This window comes from Corylus avellana, chromosome 4 (genome assembly GCF_965113065.1).
Source record: "Corylus avellana chromosome 4, dhCorAvel1.hap1.2, whole genome shotgun sequence".
NCBI lineage: Eukaryota > Viridiplantae > Streptophyta > Magnoliopsida > Fagales > Betulaceae > Corylus > Corylus avellana.
Window position 1 is genome coordinate 34,772,207 of NC_142493.1, and position 15,810 is coordinate 34,788,016.

A 15,810-nucleotide genomic window follows, 5' to 3' on the forward strand; every position below is an offset into this window, starting at 1 on the left:
GTCATCCTCATAATTATGTTATTTTTAGGGTGACCTATATTCAATTGGCTCCATATGTCACTTAATCATATTTCCATAATGTAAATTATTAAACCTTGAGCCAACTCAAAGCGGGGTAGATAAGCGCCCATATAATATAATTACCATTAATATTGTTATTACGGTCATCATCATCATTAGGAAGACGACGTTAAATCCTATCCCAGTCTTTGGTATACTTTATTAAACCACAAAGATGATTCCCACATCACCTCATGTAAGAGAGAGAGAGAGTAATACTAAAAATTATATTTTTATCTCACAATTATCATGTTCTACGCAATAGTTGTTGTGCCGAAAATCACTACAATCTTGAAAGAATCCAAAGAAAGGACAAACACAAACGAGGCAACAAGAAAAAGTCAGAAATTAGGACTTGTTTTGCCGCAAAGGGACCCCGAAAAGAAAATTAAAAAGGTTAAGCAAGTGGGACAAGTTTATGCAAATAAAACTCCCTAAACAAATGCATGACTCATGAGGAAAGAGATGTAGACAAAGATCATGGAACAATAAACTCAGTTTTATCAACCTCTCCGGTGGTAGTTCCCAAAGGATGTCACGAAATGGGATAGAGATTTTTAATAATTTTGTTTTTGCCACAAACGAACACATGAGATTCCCAAAAGAAATTTCAGGGAATGGCGGCGCTACCCTTTTGCGGATGTTCATTATTTGGACCAGTTTCGATGGCCGTGAGACGGTCCTTGCACATTTCCAAATGAGGGCTGACACGGCTTCGACGCGCGTGGGCTGCGGAACACTACCGCTGGCGGCTATTTTGTGCATGAAATGAGATCGGAGACACGTAATTGACTCGCTCACTGGTTAATCATTCAAGCAAGATAATTGTTTAAAAAAATAAAAATAAAAAAACAAGTGGGGAAGTTTTTTTAATACTTTAGGAAGTTTCTTTGTATAATTCAATTTGTCCTACACATATCTCCTTACACATAATATATATACTTTTTTTTGTTTTAAATTTCTCGGTGTAGGGAAACAAGTAATATATATATATATATATATATATATATATATATATATATATATATATATAAAGTTTATTCATATCTACATATAAAATGAAAAGCTTATACAATGTAAGACAGATTGTATTAGAAAGAATCAAAAGAAAGGACGAAGCCCAGAAGAAGGCAACAAGAAAAATTCAGAAATGATAGGACTTGTGCAAATAAATAAAAAAAGAGGTGTATATGGGGATCAACAATAAACTCTCCCTACCCCGGCCCACTCATAGGTTACAAATTGAACAACAACTCTTAAGATATAAATTTAATTAGAATCAAATTAAGGCTTCATTGTAATCATTAATCAGATCTATACCTTAGCCCTCAATCCATTGTAATTTATTTCAAAACTTAATTAAAAATAAGATATAAAATTCTTTAAATTAAGAATATCCTTCAGAATATGAATATAAATGGATCTGACTCAGGTTTTCTTTACCGATCTAAAATGCCTTTTGTTTGCTCTATTTATAAAAGATGTCAAAACTTTCACAAATGATCAGAAGAGAAGGCCGTAACTTGTATTATTGATTTGTGAACAAACCAAGAATTTGAAGAATAAAGATGAAGATTGAGATAATCTCCAAGGAGACCATCAGACCTTTCTTTCCAACTCCTCCCCACCTTCAAAGCTACAGACTCTCTTTGTTAGATCAACTAGCCCCTCCAATTTATGTGCCCATTCTTCTATTCTATTCTGCTGATGGATTTCCTGCCAGTGAGGATCATATCACGATGTACAATAGGCTTAAGAAATCCCTAGCAGAAACCCTAACCCGCTTCTACCCTTTAGCAGGAAAGATCAATGGAGATGCATCTGTGGAGCTTCATGATGAAGATGTTATCTTTGTAAGAGCTCATGCAAGCATTCACCTCTCAAAGATTCTTGAAAACCCAGACTTGAATTCACTGAAACAGCTTCTCCCACTCAATCCCTACAAATTGAATGATGATAAGCCGGTTCCGGTCATGGCGGTTCAACTTAATGTCTTCAGTTGCGGCGGAATTGGCATTGGTGTGTGCATTTCACACAAGGTGGCCGACGGTGTAACACTGGCCACATTCCTCAACGCTTGGGCAGAAACCTCACACGGAGCCGGCGAAACTATCACTCCCTGTCTAACTTCAGCCACCCTCTTTCCGCCTAAAGACGTGCATTCCGGGATCACGCCGGTTGATTTGGTTGCGAAAGAGAAGACTGTGACGAAGAGGTTTGTGTTTGATGTAACTAGTTTAGCTACACTGAAAGCCAAAGCAGCTGCCAAAGGCTCGTGCGTTGACGACCCTACTCGTGTTGAAGCCGTAACAGCTCTTATAAGTATGTCTGCCAAAAATGCCAGAAGGGGAAAGTCATTGCAAGGAAGGTCATCAATGGTGATAACCCATGTGGTGAACTTAAGAGCACGAACTGTTCCACCATTGCCAGAGCATGCTTTTGGGAATATTTGGCAGCTTACCATTGCACCAATTTTTGAGGTGGAAAACAAGACAGAGTTGCAAGATTTGGTGGTTCAGCTGAGGAGAGCAGTCAGGAAAATTGATGACAATTATGTGAAGAAGCTCCAAGGTGAAGAAGGATTACAGCAGGCTAGTGAGTCTATGAAAGAAGTACTAGACATGGCGTCAAAAGGGGAGGTTGAGTTTTACACGTTTAGCAGTTGGGTTGGTTTTCCATTTTATGAAACTGATTTTGGATGGGGAAGACCTATTTGGGTATGCATTAGTAGTGTGCCCATCAAAAATGTTGTTATGTTGATGAGCACTAGATCTGGCAATGGAATAGAGGCATGGGTGACCTTGGGAGAAGAAGACATGGCCAAATTTGAAAACGATCAAGATTTGCTCCAATTCGCTTTTCCTGCATCAAGCTCTTAGAATTTACACTGGTTCTCTATCAAGTCTTTTTCACCTGATCTTGCTTCACCTCCAATGTTTCACTTTCAGTTCCTACTTTGTTAAGTTTCCACTTTATTTACTAACTTTTCCCACAAATTATTCTGAATAATGCTATGATACTACTCGGTATTAAAAATCCACCCAAATCCAGTTTTGGGAGAGGGAGAGAGAGAGAGAGAGACAGAGAGACAGAGAGACAGAGAGAAGACAAGTTTGCTGTAATGGCAAACCAAAAGAGTATGCATAGATTTTTCCAATTAATATTGTTGAAATATATCAGCATCTACATAAACAAGAACTCACGCTGATGGAAAGTGTTCTATAAGATCAATCAATAAATATATATATATAAATATATTACATATTACATGCACATACAGAAATGAAATTGACTAGTTCGATAAGTATCTCGGAACTCAATAAAATGAAGTCCAACTGTGTAAATTACCTTTGATCTTCAACTTCGTCTCAACAATTTAAATATCAACTATGATAAAGCAGGTCTCCTGTATTGCAAAAGTGGAGTGGAGCCTTTTAACTTAAATTTGCAGTGTAACCCGCATACAGAATCTGGTGCGAATTCCATAACTATGTATGGACTCCAGTGCTGTATAGTGGTGTCAGGTGTTTAGACCACAATCCATGAGCATCCAATCTCTTCAAGCCCATTAACCACTAATGCTCCAACACCGATTGATAAAATGTAGACCGTAGCACTAGCTCGAAGATGTTTGGTTCGGTCTCAGGCATGGAACAAGTGCTTCACTACTTGCAGCTTTCACTGCAGCAATATCTTCTAAGTGCTTCCATGCGGCTTCATGTTTTTTCTGTGCCTCCTCCATTTTCGATTCATCTTCCTCAAACTGGCGCAGGCATTCCTCAAACAAACCAGGATCTGCATCAGAGAAGATCTTGCGGACATTAAGCGTCAAGCTTTGAACCAACTGATTCCAGTGGTTACGACCATTTTTCTCCAGGGAAGGGAAGATGATGGGCAGTATAATGTTACGGTTTTGTCTGATTAAGTTCTCTATGTGATCATTGTTCCACAAGTACAAAGCCCTCTCTGCCACCTGTAAAGACAAGTATTCAGTTAAAAAATATTCAAATCTTTAGGAAACACGTAGAATGCATAATCATCATTGACAGGTGTGGAAGTCCTAAATCAGAAACTCGTTTTAAAACTTGAAGCACAAAAGAACTCTTACCCAACATCTGCCAGTATACTAAAAACGTGTGGAAATTTTGACCTTTGATCGAGTAAAGCAACCTTAAAATGAAAAAGGGAACAAACTTGCTTGCAACCATTATGGGATACGCTCCCACCATAAACAATGGGAAACAATTAATACATAGAAGCACATATATTAGGGACAAACTAATTCTAAGCCACACTTGATCAGTACACAGGGAACCACCAGTTAATAATAAGATGAAAGAGCATTGTAGCACTTGATCGTCCAATATTCCCTAAAAAGGGACAGTGTGACAACAGAATGCACCCAAGGAAATTATCATACAACCATCTGATCAAACACTTTTGACTAAGTTTCAATAGATGTATTATGTCCAACTTAAACATATGCATCCATGCATCAAAATAAATTTTGATGGCAATTACAAGCTCTTTCCTTGAACATTCCCTAACTAATATGTCCTCTTAATAATAAAACGTTAGGTGAATCCATTCGACCTAATTTTAGAACTTAACTTAATATACTACTAAATTATATTAAGCTCTTCAATAATATTTAAAAAGTCGTAATCAGAGCAACACCAACACAACTCTCACTCATAGCTGATTCCACGACAGCCAGAGCTATTATCAATTAAACAAGAAGTATGAATCTAAGTTTTGATCTTTTAGCACATGCATACTGATTTTGATTCACAATTATTGTTTATGAAGGAATGACTAGGGTTATCAAATGATTTGAAGAAAATAATTACTCTTTATACTTGGTTCACATTCACAAAAGATACCTAATAAATAATGAGTTAAAACCAGGCTGTCTAATAGAAGATTAATATTCCTCATTCATTATCATTGAATCACTTATTAATAAATCTAATCAAATACCACCAATAAGAACAACAATGACCACCTTCGATACGATGATAGAATGCAATCACCAGATTCACCACCCCACTGCCAGTCAACTACTGCAGCCACTATACCACCATTGCCACCAAAAACACACCTTCACCACTATCATTGCATTGCCATCCAAAAGCATTTAGACATTTTCTAGTATTTGACCTCAAAGCATTTTAGAAAAGAATTTCAAGCCCTATTTTTATTAGGAAATTTTATCGTACCCCTAGCCATACCCCAACCGTATCTCATCCGTGTCCCAACTATATCGTCAAAGTATCATGTTGTGTCCCAAAGCATCCGAATTAAAAATTCTTGGACATGTATCAAACACATCTATGGCCATGTCCCAACCGTATTCATGTTCATTACATGTCAGACACAATTTTACAATCCTATTGCCGGTGATTTTGATGGCCAAACCGACAAGTATCTTCTGCGAATTACCCCCACAGCCAACCAACCACATCAGGACAGTCGAACCACGGAAATAGAGACAGTAATCAATCGGTTTGTCAGGATAGTGGTGGGGTAGTAATGGTCAGGAATGCAAGATTAAGCACCCCACCATCAAATCGGTGTGATATCTCGCATCCCACCACCAAACTAGGCAGCAGGTTTTGGTCAAGTCAGTGGATATTGACTTATGAAACCCTAAACCCAACAGCCAACTCAAACCCTGTTGGAAACATATTTTCATTACTAATCACCACCCGACCAATGGTGGAAAACGACCATTGCAGGTTTCGAATGGTTTTTTGGGTCAAGTCCCAAGGGGGGTGGTTGGGTATTTTGCCAACCCCTAGCTGCACCACCATCACACTTCAATCTCTTTCCGCCTCCATTTTAATTTTAATGTAAAACCTAAGAGTTTTAAAAATTAAGGTAGACCACCTGCCCTGGCCCAACCAATGACAGACATCAAATAACACTAAAATTCAAGTCCCATCTCATCACTACTGTTCATAAAATTCTTTTCCTTGAATTTACATTGCTGTAGGACCTCCAATTAACTACAACCATATGCATTGAGCTGCAAGCTCAATATTGGTTTGCTATGAAGAACCATTTCAATCATTTTTTTCCCACGGGTAACAAAGAACCAGAAGTTTTCAATCATTTACACAATGTTCGGTGCAGCACATGCTGAACAATTCAGTTAGGCTTCAAAACTTAAAGTAGACAACAAAATTTGTCAAAGAATAGAATAGAAGCGTCAGCAAAAGCAATTTACACATCTGATAAAAAGAAGACCAAGCATAAATCCAAACCTAATAAGTTATATTTGATAATAATAAATGAGCAACCACAGCAATCTCATTATATGCAACCTGTCATATTAGCCACCGATAAAGTGGAAGATCAGACAGGTTGCATATTAGCCCATCAGTCACTTCCACGGGGCAGAGCCGACTGGAAGAACAAGTTGCACATCCAGCAACCCTTCAAGCAGCTAGCCCTAAATTTCCCAATGAACAGCAGGCGACATTTGTTTCCACTCAATGTTGTATACAAAATTGTCCTTTCTAACTAAAAGTGCTTTAAAGAAAATTGATTACACAGAAAATTCATACTGATAGCCCCTGTGTTTATCATTGGGAAATGGAAATAAGTACAATAAAATCAACCAGGGTTAAGTACCAGCCAGCAAGAAAGCTAACTTTACAGGTTTTATTAGAATGGTGGCCACAAGACACCCTTCTTCTCACTTAGAAAGAGACTAATTACCATTTACTCAAAATAACTAGAGCATGTTTCCAGATTCAACATAAGAAAAAATAGCAAGTGGGAATAATAATACTTTCAAATAAGCTTCAACATAAGAAGTGTGAGCTGAATTAGATTAACATCAAATTTTGTATGGCTCATTACCTGAAAATGTGAGCTACTTAAGCAACGGGAGAGTTGGCGGAACAAGGGTACCATACATCGTTGAAATTCAGCTGGCTGGGTTGCTTCTAAAATTTCCTCCAGCTCACTTAGGAACATGACTTCCTTCGAACTATTTGTGATAGGCCAGTATTTTAGTAAACCCCTTATGACAGTGTCAGCAAGCTTGGAGTCTTTCTCCACAAATTGCGTAATGCAGTATGATAACTGTTGATGGTACATCGGTAAGCATTTTGGTTTGTGAAGAGGGATTAGAGCCCGAACAAGGAATAACTTGTGTTCTTCTTTCAGTGGCAGAGCAAACCCATTGATTATACTACCCAAAACTTCTAAAAGCTCGGCAATCCCATTATGCTTCTCTGTTTCAAAAATAAAATTGAAGAAGATGTTGTTGATCACTTTCCGAATAAATGGGCGATGCACCATAAACTTTCCATAAATCCGATGTAGAATTGTTTTCAGATACTCCCTCTCTCTGGGATCCTCAGAATCAAAGAGATCTAGCAACTTGAGAACAAAAGAGTGATCAATGTACCTTTTGGCCAACTTTGCATCTGTCTCGGGAGATGCAATGAACCTCAGAAGAAATTCATACACAATTTGCAAGTGAGGCCATGCAGGATCCATCGAAGGTTCCTCCTCTTCCAAATCAAAAGCTTCTAAAACCTTGTTGTCACGGGGTTGTGGAGTGAGTGACCTAAATAAGTTCATAGAGACCATCTTTATGACTTCCTGCATAACAGTTTCAGTAAACTTCCCATTTGCAGAAGTAACATAATCCACCAGCTCAAGCAATGTCTGCCGCTTGATGTCTTTTTCTTTCAGGTTCTTTGTTGGATCAGCGAAGTCAAAGACAACACAACACAATTTCAGCTTTCTGATAAACAAGTTCTGCTTCTCAGAGCTGGGGACATCCCTGAATCCGGGCAATGCTTCATAAGGGCCAGTTACAAAATTGCCATTGGATTTTGGGTTCACAGCGTGGGAAAGTTTATTTCCAGAACTATATCCTGAGTTTGGAGTCAAGTCAGTGCCTAGAAGGTTTGTACTATTCGAACTTACCGGCCTATTATTCAGAAGGTCACTGCTTCTTGAACTGACGGAAGTATTCGAAGAAGGATCAGATGATCCCCCAAATTCACGATTCTCACCTGACTTAGATGGCTTCCGGGGAAGCCTACCGAGTATTTGCTTGATCATAATTTGAAGAAGAAAGAGAGATAATTAATGCAAATCCAATCAAACACAGCGGTGTCTAGACTCTAGGGGCTCTCTCAAAGCAGAACTGAATTCATCAAAGAGACAGGCACCTCAATTTCACAGTCAGAAACGAAAACCCAGATGCGTAAAACCCATTTCAAACCAATGAACAAACAGACCCACTTCAATTAGTCCCCGATACAAACACCCACTCCCATATATATAGATTACACAAGCCCCAGAAGCATTAGTCAAAGCATCAAATGAGAAACTCTTGCTTTAATTTATCATACAATCCAAAATTAGAGAATTTTTTTCTTTATCTCGGGCAAAATTATCTACAGGATTTGACACCCTTTGACCCAAATTCAAACATTCAGATGCAGCAAAAAATGAAAAGGACGCTTCAAAGTGAACCCAGTATCAAATTCCAAAAGCAGATACAAATACCAGAACCTCCAATCTTTTACTGTGTTCTCCGAGCTGAGAACAGGGTTGTAGAGGCATTCACCTTCTTGCCCTTTTCTCCAAAATCAGCAGCAATCTCAGCAGGCTCCGACGATGACAGGATTTGGGTGCGATCTATAATACCAAGATAGCAATTTTTCATCAGAGTATTATTCAAAAAAAGAAAAAATGCAGAAAAAAGTTAGGAAGTAAAGTGAAAAACTTACCATAGTAGGAACGAAAAGCAAAACATTGAAGGTGAAGCAAACCCCGATGCAAAAAGAAGCAGAAGAATGTTTTCCACTTAGAATGGCAATGGCTTCATAAAGAAGCCGTGCGAAAGAGGCACAGATATTCTTTTTTCTTTTATCAATTCCCTTGGGCCAGAGAGAGAGAGAGCATACTGACCAAAATAGTCTTTAGAACCTTCACAGTCCGTCAATGGAACCTTTGAGTAGGATAAAATAAAGTTGACAATCGAGGATGAAAAAGCAATCTCTCTCTCTCTCTCTCTCTCTCTCTCTGTGTAAGCGCCTAAAGGATCATATTACTGTTCTAAAACACGCTTAGGAATAGGATAATTAATTATATATCGGAAATCGGCTATTGTTTGGCCCGACAATGTGTTACTCCAACGTTATCACCCACACCAAACCACACCACATCGCCTCAATCACACGGTGATCCACGGGACCATCATCCTTCTTTTTTGGTTTACTACATCTAACGGTAGTAATTTTAAAACATATGATTTGAAAAAGCTTAAATCTGTGCGTTTTTTAAAATACATTATATTTCCTAGGATTTGAAGACCCAATTATTTTTTTTTTCGTTTTAAAATTACAATTTTTTAAAAGCACATTTCCAAATAATACATTTTTTTTTTTTAAGATTTAAAATAACACTTTTAACATGTAAAATTACAGTATTAAACACACTCTAAAGGGTTGTTTGGGTTCCTAAGAGGTAGTTTAATCAGTTGGAACCATACCTAATGAATCGATGGTCACTAGTTCGAACCTCCTTCCCCCTCTTATGCGGACCTCCTTCCCCCTTTTATGTGGACATGTAAAAAAAGAATAATAATAATAAAATAAAGAGTTGTTTGGCCTGAATCACCTCTATGGCCAAGAAAGATGATTCGATCTCCCAACTTGAATTTTGAGGATGATCGTTTTAAATAAATGAACAGCTGATTAGACACAGCATATGCATAGATTAAGTGCTGAAAAATGTGAGCAAGGTCCATTTAAGCTCCATTAAGTAAAAGACCTCTTTTGCTACAGTTTTGAAAAAGCGTTAAGTAATTGTGAGTGCATTTGAGCTGCGGATTTCTTACTCAATTTTGGCATAAAAGTTCAAGTTCATGATCGTCCTTTGAACTCATTAGTAATTGGGAACCTTTCTTTCCCTTTTTCCACCTAATTTTTCTTGGCCCAGGGAAAATTTCTTTTGATTTTTTTTTTTCCTGAGAAACTTATTTGGATATGTGTTTCCCATATTCGCTCTAAAAATTATAACTCAAAATGGTTTTTTTTTGGTAATTAAAAATAGCTATTTTTTAATAATACCAAAATAGGTGTTCTCTAAAACTGTTTTCAGTTACAGCTTTGATCACAAAAAGCCTAATTTCTTCTAAAGGTATACTCTACTCTTCCATGAGCGTCCAGGAATTGTGAGAAAATTATTTGGTGGATGGTTTGCAGGTTTTAAAGTCAAATCCTTATTGAACCTTGTTAATAAGCTAATATCAAGTTTTCGTTGAAGGAAAGTTTTTTCAGCCCACTCTATTAAATTGGCACGTATCCAAAATGCCTGTAATTCACATGCATTTTGGATCAGATACTGTCTCTCGAAAGAGTTATTTTTGGCTTAACATCCTGACCAAGGAGTAAGATCAGCCTTCAAATATTCTGCAGATTCTGATCCTTCAGTGTTGAGCTTTTATCAATTGCACACCCCATTTTTGATCCATTCACCTTGAATGCAGAGAGTTGAGACAAAAGTGGAGCACTAAAAGCACTCTCTGAGATAATTCACAGTTTTGAAAAGCAGGAAAACATGTAAATAATATGTAGTACCCTGTGGTCTTGAGTAACTGGTTGTAATATGTTGTTTCCGGACTTCTAATGGATACTATAAAGCATTGCATATGTTGCCTTAAGCTATAAAAGGATCGAATTGATATATTAAGAATAAAAATAAACTTGGAAAAATGCTTGTTGGGCTATGGTTATCAGTAAGAACCTCTCTACATGAAAATTTCTTGAATTTTTTCTTCTTTTTTTTGGGGTAGCAGATGAGTTAACAGTCCATGAGCATCCGACCACCTAATATAAATCCCATCTAAATCAAAGAATTGAGGCAACTTCAACAACCAACAAATACCTCTCACTCTGGCTAACCTGAAGAGGTGCGAAGAGGTGCTTTCCCAGGAACAAGTACAGCTTCATTACTTGTTGCCTTCTTTGCAGCAAGTTCCTCTAAGCGTTTCCACGTGGCTTCACGTCTTGCTTTGATCTCATCTTCCTTCAATTCATCTTCCTGGAACTTTAGTAAGCATTCCTTAAACAGCTCAGGATCAAGATCATAGAAAATCTTGCGTACATTTGAAGTCAGACCATGCACAGCCTGATTCCAATGATTTCTAGCATTTTTCTCCAATGCAGGAAATATAATGGGCAGTATGACCTTGCGATTCTGTCTAATTAAGTTCTCGATGTGATCATTGCTCCACAAGAACAAAGCTCTCTCAGCCACCTGAGCAAAGAAGAATCAATAGCATTATGTGAGATTCATGTATCAGGAATTGGACTGAAAGTTATATACTCCCTCAAAAAGGAAACAAGACCAGATCGAATATCAATGAGCTCTATCTGACAAAGCATGGATACTTTCAAATAGTAGTAGTCTCCTAAAGCACAGATACTTTAACTGGTAACTGTATCCGAATTGGATATGCAACTGACACAGATACTCCCAGATATAAGTGTGTTTTTCAATGCTATGCAAGATTTTTTAATGCAGATGATTCGGAAAAGATCAAAATCTCTTTCAATTAACAATCACTCATGCAACATTTGGATTCTAAACTTCAAGAACCTGTTCCAATTTTAACAGCATTACGAAATCACCAACATCTCAAAAATATCGTAACATGGGTACATTATGATAAAAAGAGGTTAACAGCATTGAGTTTGCCCATGATATAAATCAACGCAACAACAAATGCTGAAATATTGATTAAGAGGTAAAGCTGTAATTGCTGGGAATAAGATATCAAGCAAGCTAAAACCAGGCACTAAATGAAAAGGTGAACACTACTTTCTGTTCACTAGGTACGCTAACTACTATACTTCTTTTACATAATGTACAAAATTTTACAATTCCTGGAATCAACTACAAATATACCATGGCTGCTTAACATCAAAGCATTTCTACAAACACCAAACTGAAATCTCTAACAAAATTCCAAATTATTTCTGAATCTCTAACAAGATTTTCAACAAAACAAAGACAGCGCCAAAACCCAGGCTCTGTTACAGTGTATATTGTATAATACAAATTTCCACTCTTGTTACATCACATACTTAAAGCATAGATGATGCACCAACACAAATGCCTCTAAAGTCATAAAAGGGAACCTAGTTCAAATATGTGATCTCTGATTTATCAAAAAAATTTAGCTTTTAACTATTTCAAGAGATGAAGATCCAATATATATATATTGGATCCTTTGGGGCGACACCCCTAGTGAAAAGCCAGCGATTTAACTAGTTCCGTGTAGAAAAACTTCCGAGGGTGCGGTACACAGGACCAGGGTTTACTCTGCAGGGATGGATCCGAAGGGCCCTGCCTTGGAGAGGTATCCCGACATCCAAAATATATATATATATATATATATATATATATATATGGGGATCCTAATGTTAAAGATAAAGAAAGAGCACCACAACAAATCTATTGGCCCAACCAGACCATCAGTCAACAGAGCCTTTCACAGAGATTTTTTGTTCTTTTCTTGGTGGACACCTCTGTCTAATCCTGACCTTGAAACTACCTATGCAGGCTTTCCAGTCCAGGTCTTCCAATTGTACCAACATTAGTTTCTCATAAAAGCTGAATATGATTGGTTTTTCCAGACAGAAAATCCTAATATTAAAATAAGAAGGTAAGGTACACCAAAAGTGAAAAACAAACCACCGGTAGTCGGGAACTAAAGCATAGTGGAATTGATCAATATATCAACACTTCACAGTGAACAACACATAATAAGGAACAGCAGTGATCCCAACTCCACATGTTACACACATGGAAACATAACTGATAATGATCAATTGGCTGTATAGAAAATGGCAGATACACATGAGAACACTTTAAATTAATGATACTTCTAAACTTTTTTGATAAGTAATCGGAATATCATCAACAACATAAGGTGCCTCTAAGTACACAGGAAGTATACAAGAGAAGCCACCTAACTAGTAAGAGAAAAGAACAAGAAAATTATGATAACTAATCACTAATGGAGAAACTAAAGCAGCAGTCCAAAGATACAAGGTGTTGAAAAATAAATACTTTATCTACTCCAAAGTTCTTTCATGGTCTTCAAAACTTGTGTCATTCATTTTCCTCCATAAACACCACAAAAGGCACGAAGGCATCATTTTCTACACAGCAGCACTCCAAGCACTGCCGGGAAGCATACAAGTCAACTACTCATCTAAGCATAACCCAAGACAACTAAAACCGACTGACCAAAACATTAAAAATGGCACAAGCAACCTTACAATGAAGAAGAATATGGTTCACAGACTCTTCATTCCTTCAACACATACAACACCTATCAACCACAATGACGCACTACTTCTAGAGATTGTCCATGATAAGGATCTTTCTTAGGGCTGCCGACCAAGCAAAAAAATCCGCCATTAACGGAACCTTAGTCTACCAAACACTCTTCCAAGGGAAACATAATCCGTCATTACAACTCATGACATTGTAAAAGGATTTAACACTAAACAACCCTCTTTTGGATGGGACCCACTATTGTACTTAACTTCTAAACTTAACCAGAGATGAAGAACAACTATAACAGAAAATTTAGGTTTGACGCAGAATAGAACGTGGAATAAATTATGCTCTCAATATAAAGCAGAACTCTTCCAATTAGCTATGAAATAAGTGCAGATCTTGAATATCGTTCAGGTTTCACATATGAATCATGTTTCAGAAAAGAGAGTGCAATTTGCACAGAAATGAATGAACAAAACCGCAGCGCTAAGAGAGAGAGAGAGAGAAAAGACGAACTAAATTAAAGCAGGATCAAACTTACTACCTGAAAGTGCGGACAGTTCAAGCATCGAGCAATCTGGCAAAACAAGGGCACCACACAGCGCTGAAATTCAGGCGGTTGAGTTGCTTCTAAGACTTCTTCCAATTCAGCTAGGAACATGACTTCCTTTGAACTATTTGTGATTGGCCAATACTTCAATAAACCCCTTATGACAGTATCAGCGAGCTTGCAATCTTTCTCCACAAATTGCGTAATGCAGTAAGACAGCTGCTGATGGTACATTGCTAAGCATCTTGGTTTGTGCAAGGGGATCAGTGCCCGAACAAGGAACAATTTATGTTCTTCTTTCAGTGGCAAAGCAAACCCATTAATAATACTTCCCAAAATGTCTAGAAGCTCAGCTATCCCGTTATGCTTCTCTGTCTCAAAAACAAACCGATAAAATATGTTGTTTATAGCTTTCCTGATAAAAGGGCGATTTACCATAAATTTGCCATAGATACGGTGCAGAATCGTTTTCAAGTATTCCCTTTCTCTAGGATCTTCAGAGTCAAATTGATCCAACAACTTCAGAATAAAGGAATGATCAATGTATCTTTTGGCCAATTTTGCATCCAGCTCAGTTGATGCAACAAACCTCAACAAAAACTCATACACCATTTGCAAGTGAGGCCATGCAGGATCCATTGAAGGCTCCTCCTCTTCCAAATCAAAGGCTTCTGTAACTTTGTTTTCACGTGGTTGAGGAGTGAGTGTCCTAAATAAATTCACAGATACCATTTTTATAACTTCTTGTATCACAACTTCTGTAAATTTGCCATTCACTGAAGTCACATAATCCACAAGCTCTATCAATGTTTGTCGCTTGTTTTCCTTTTCTTTGATATGCTTTGTTGGGTCAGTGAAGTCAAATGCGGCACAGCACAAGTTCAGCTTTTTTATGAATAAGCTCTGCTTCTCAGAACTCGGAACATCTTTGAATCCGGGCAATGCTTCATAGAAAGACAAGGAATTCCCATTTGCCTTCGGATTTGCACCTCGTGCAAACTTATCATGGTATGGGCCAACATCTGAAGCATAATTAGGGGCCGTATGAGATGCAATCGAATTTCCAGACTTGCTAGTCCCTAAATCACTGCTTCTTGAACTGGTAGAAGCAATCGAAAACGTAGTATGGCTTCCACCGTGTTCACGATTTTCAGCACTCTTAGACGACTTCCGAGGAAGCTTACTAAGTATCTTGTGCAACATAATTCACATAAATAAAATACAATGCCACCGTCTAAAAACCAGAACAATATTGCCAAAAACCTTCACAGACCCAGTGCGACAATAATCCGCAAAACCTTCTTTTTCACTCATAAACGAAAAAACTCAGAAGAACAAGGGGGCAAAACCCCCTTCTCATCTGAAAGTAAAAGCAAACCGTGATTTCTCCAATCTCAGAAACCCAACCAAAAAACCATCATTAAGCTTTATGCCCTCACAAAAAAATCTGCAATTTCCCTTCCTTCCACCAAAACCCACCACAAAAAAAAAAAAAAAAAAAAAAAAAGAAACCAACCTTTTTATATAACTTGAAGAACACAGATGCCCAAAGCCACTATTAAACCTAAGATCAGCAGCAACTTTCCACAATTAATTAACAAACTCACTTTTCTTCGCTGTTTTCCAACTTGAAAAGCAAGAAACGTAACGCGAATATTCACCGCATTCTCTTTTCCCAAAACAATTCGCACCTATAAGCATATACGATTTAAATAAACCAAAATCAAAGATTGGAATGCTCGTGAAAAAAAGGAAAAAAGAACACATGCAAGCTAAGGATAGCGAGAGTTTGAATAAAGAGAAAACAAGAGAAACCCAGATGATAAATGTGACAAATGATAAAAAGAAAGGTTCTTGATAACACTCACAGGGAG

At 37.6% G+C, this 15,810-nt stretch overlaps 2 protein-coding genes and 1 pseudogene across 2 annotated transcripts; 1 reads left to right on the forward strand and 2 right to left on the reverse strand.

Annotated features, from left to right (window-relative positions):
• The first annotated feature begins 1,628 nt into the window (after positions 1–1,628).
• Positions 1,629–2,939, forward strand: LOC132178476 (stemmadenine O-acetyltransferase pseudogene; annotated as a pseudogene).
• Positions 2,940–3,265: 326 nt separating this feature from the next.
• On the reverse strand, positions 3,266–9,112 carry LOC132177440 (serine/threonine protein phosphatase 2A 59 kDa regulatory subunit B' eta isoform). Its single transcript, XM_059589765.2, has 3 exons — positions 8,820–9,112; positions 6,928–8,727; positions 3,266–4,033 (listed from the first exon to the last, which is right to left on the reverse strand). The coding sequence occupies exons 2-3, from the start codon at positions 8,143–8,145 to the stop codon at positions 3,677–3,679; spliced, it is 1,575 nt and encodes a 524-aa protein (XP_059445748.2). The 5' UTR covers positions 8,146–8,727; positions 8,820–9,112; the 3' UTR covers positions 3,266–3,676.
• Positions 9,113–10,752: 1,640 nt separating this feature from the next.
• LOC132178975 (serine/threonine protein phosphatase 2A 57 kDa regulatory subunit B' theta isoform) lies at positions 10,753–15,398 on the reverse strand. The gene is made up of 2 exons (XM_059591575.2): positions 13,931–15,398; positions 10,753–11,352 (listed from the first exon to the last, which is right to left on the reverse strand). The coding sequence occupies exons 1-2, from the start codon at positions 15,137–15,139 to the stop codon at positions 10,993–10,995; spliced, it is 1,569 nt and encodes a 522-aa protein (XP_059447558.1). The 5' UTR covers positions 15,140–15,398; the 3' UTR covers positions 10,753–10,992.
• Between the last annotated feature and the right edge of the window lie 412 nt (positions 15,399–15,810).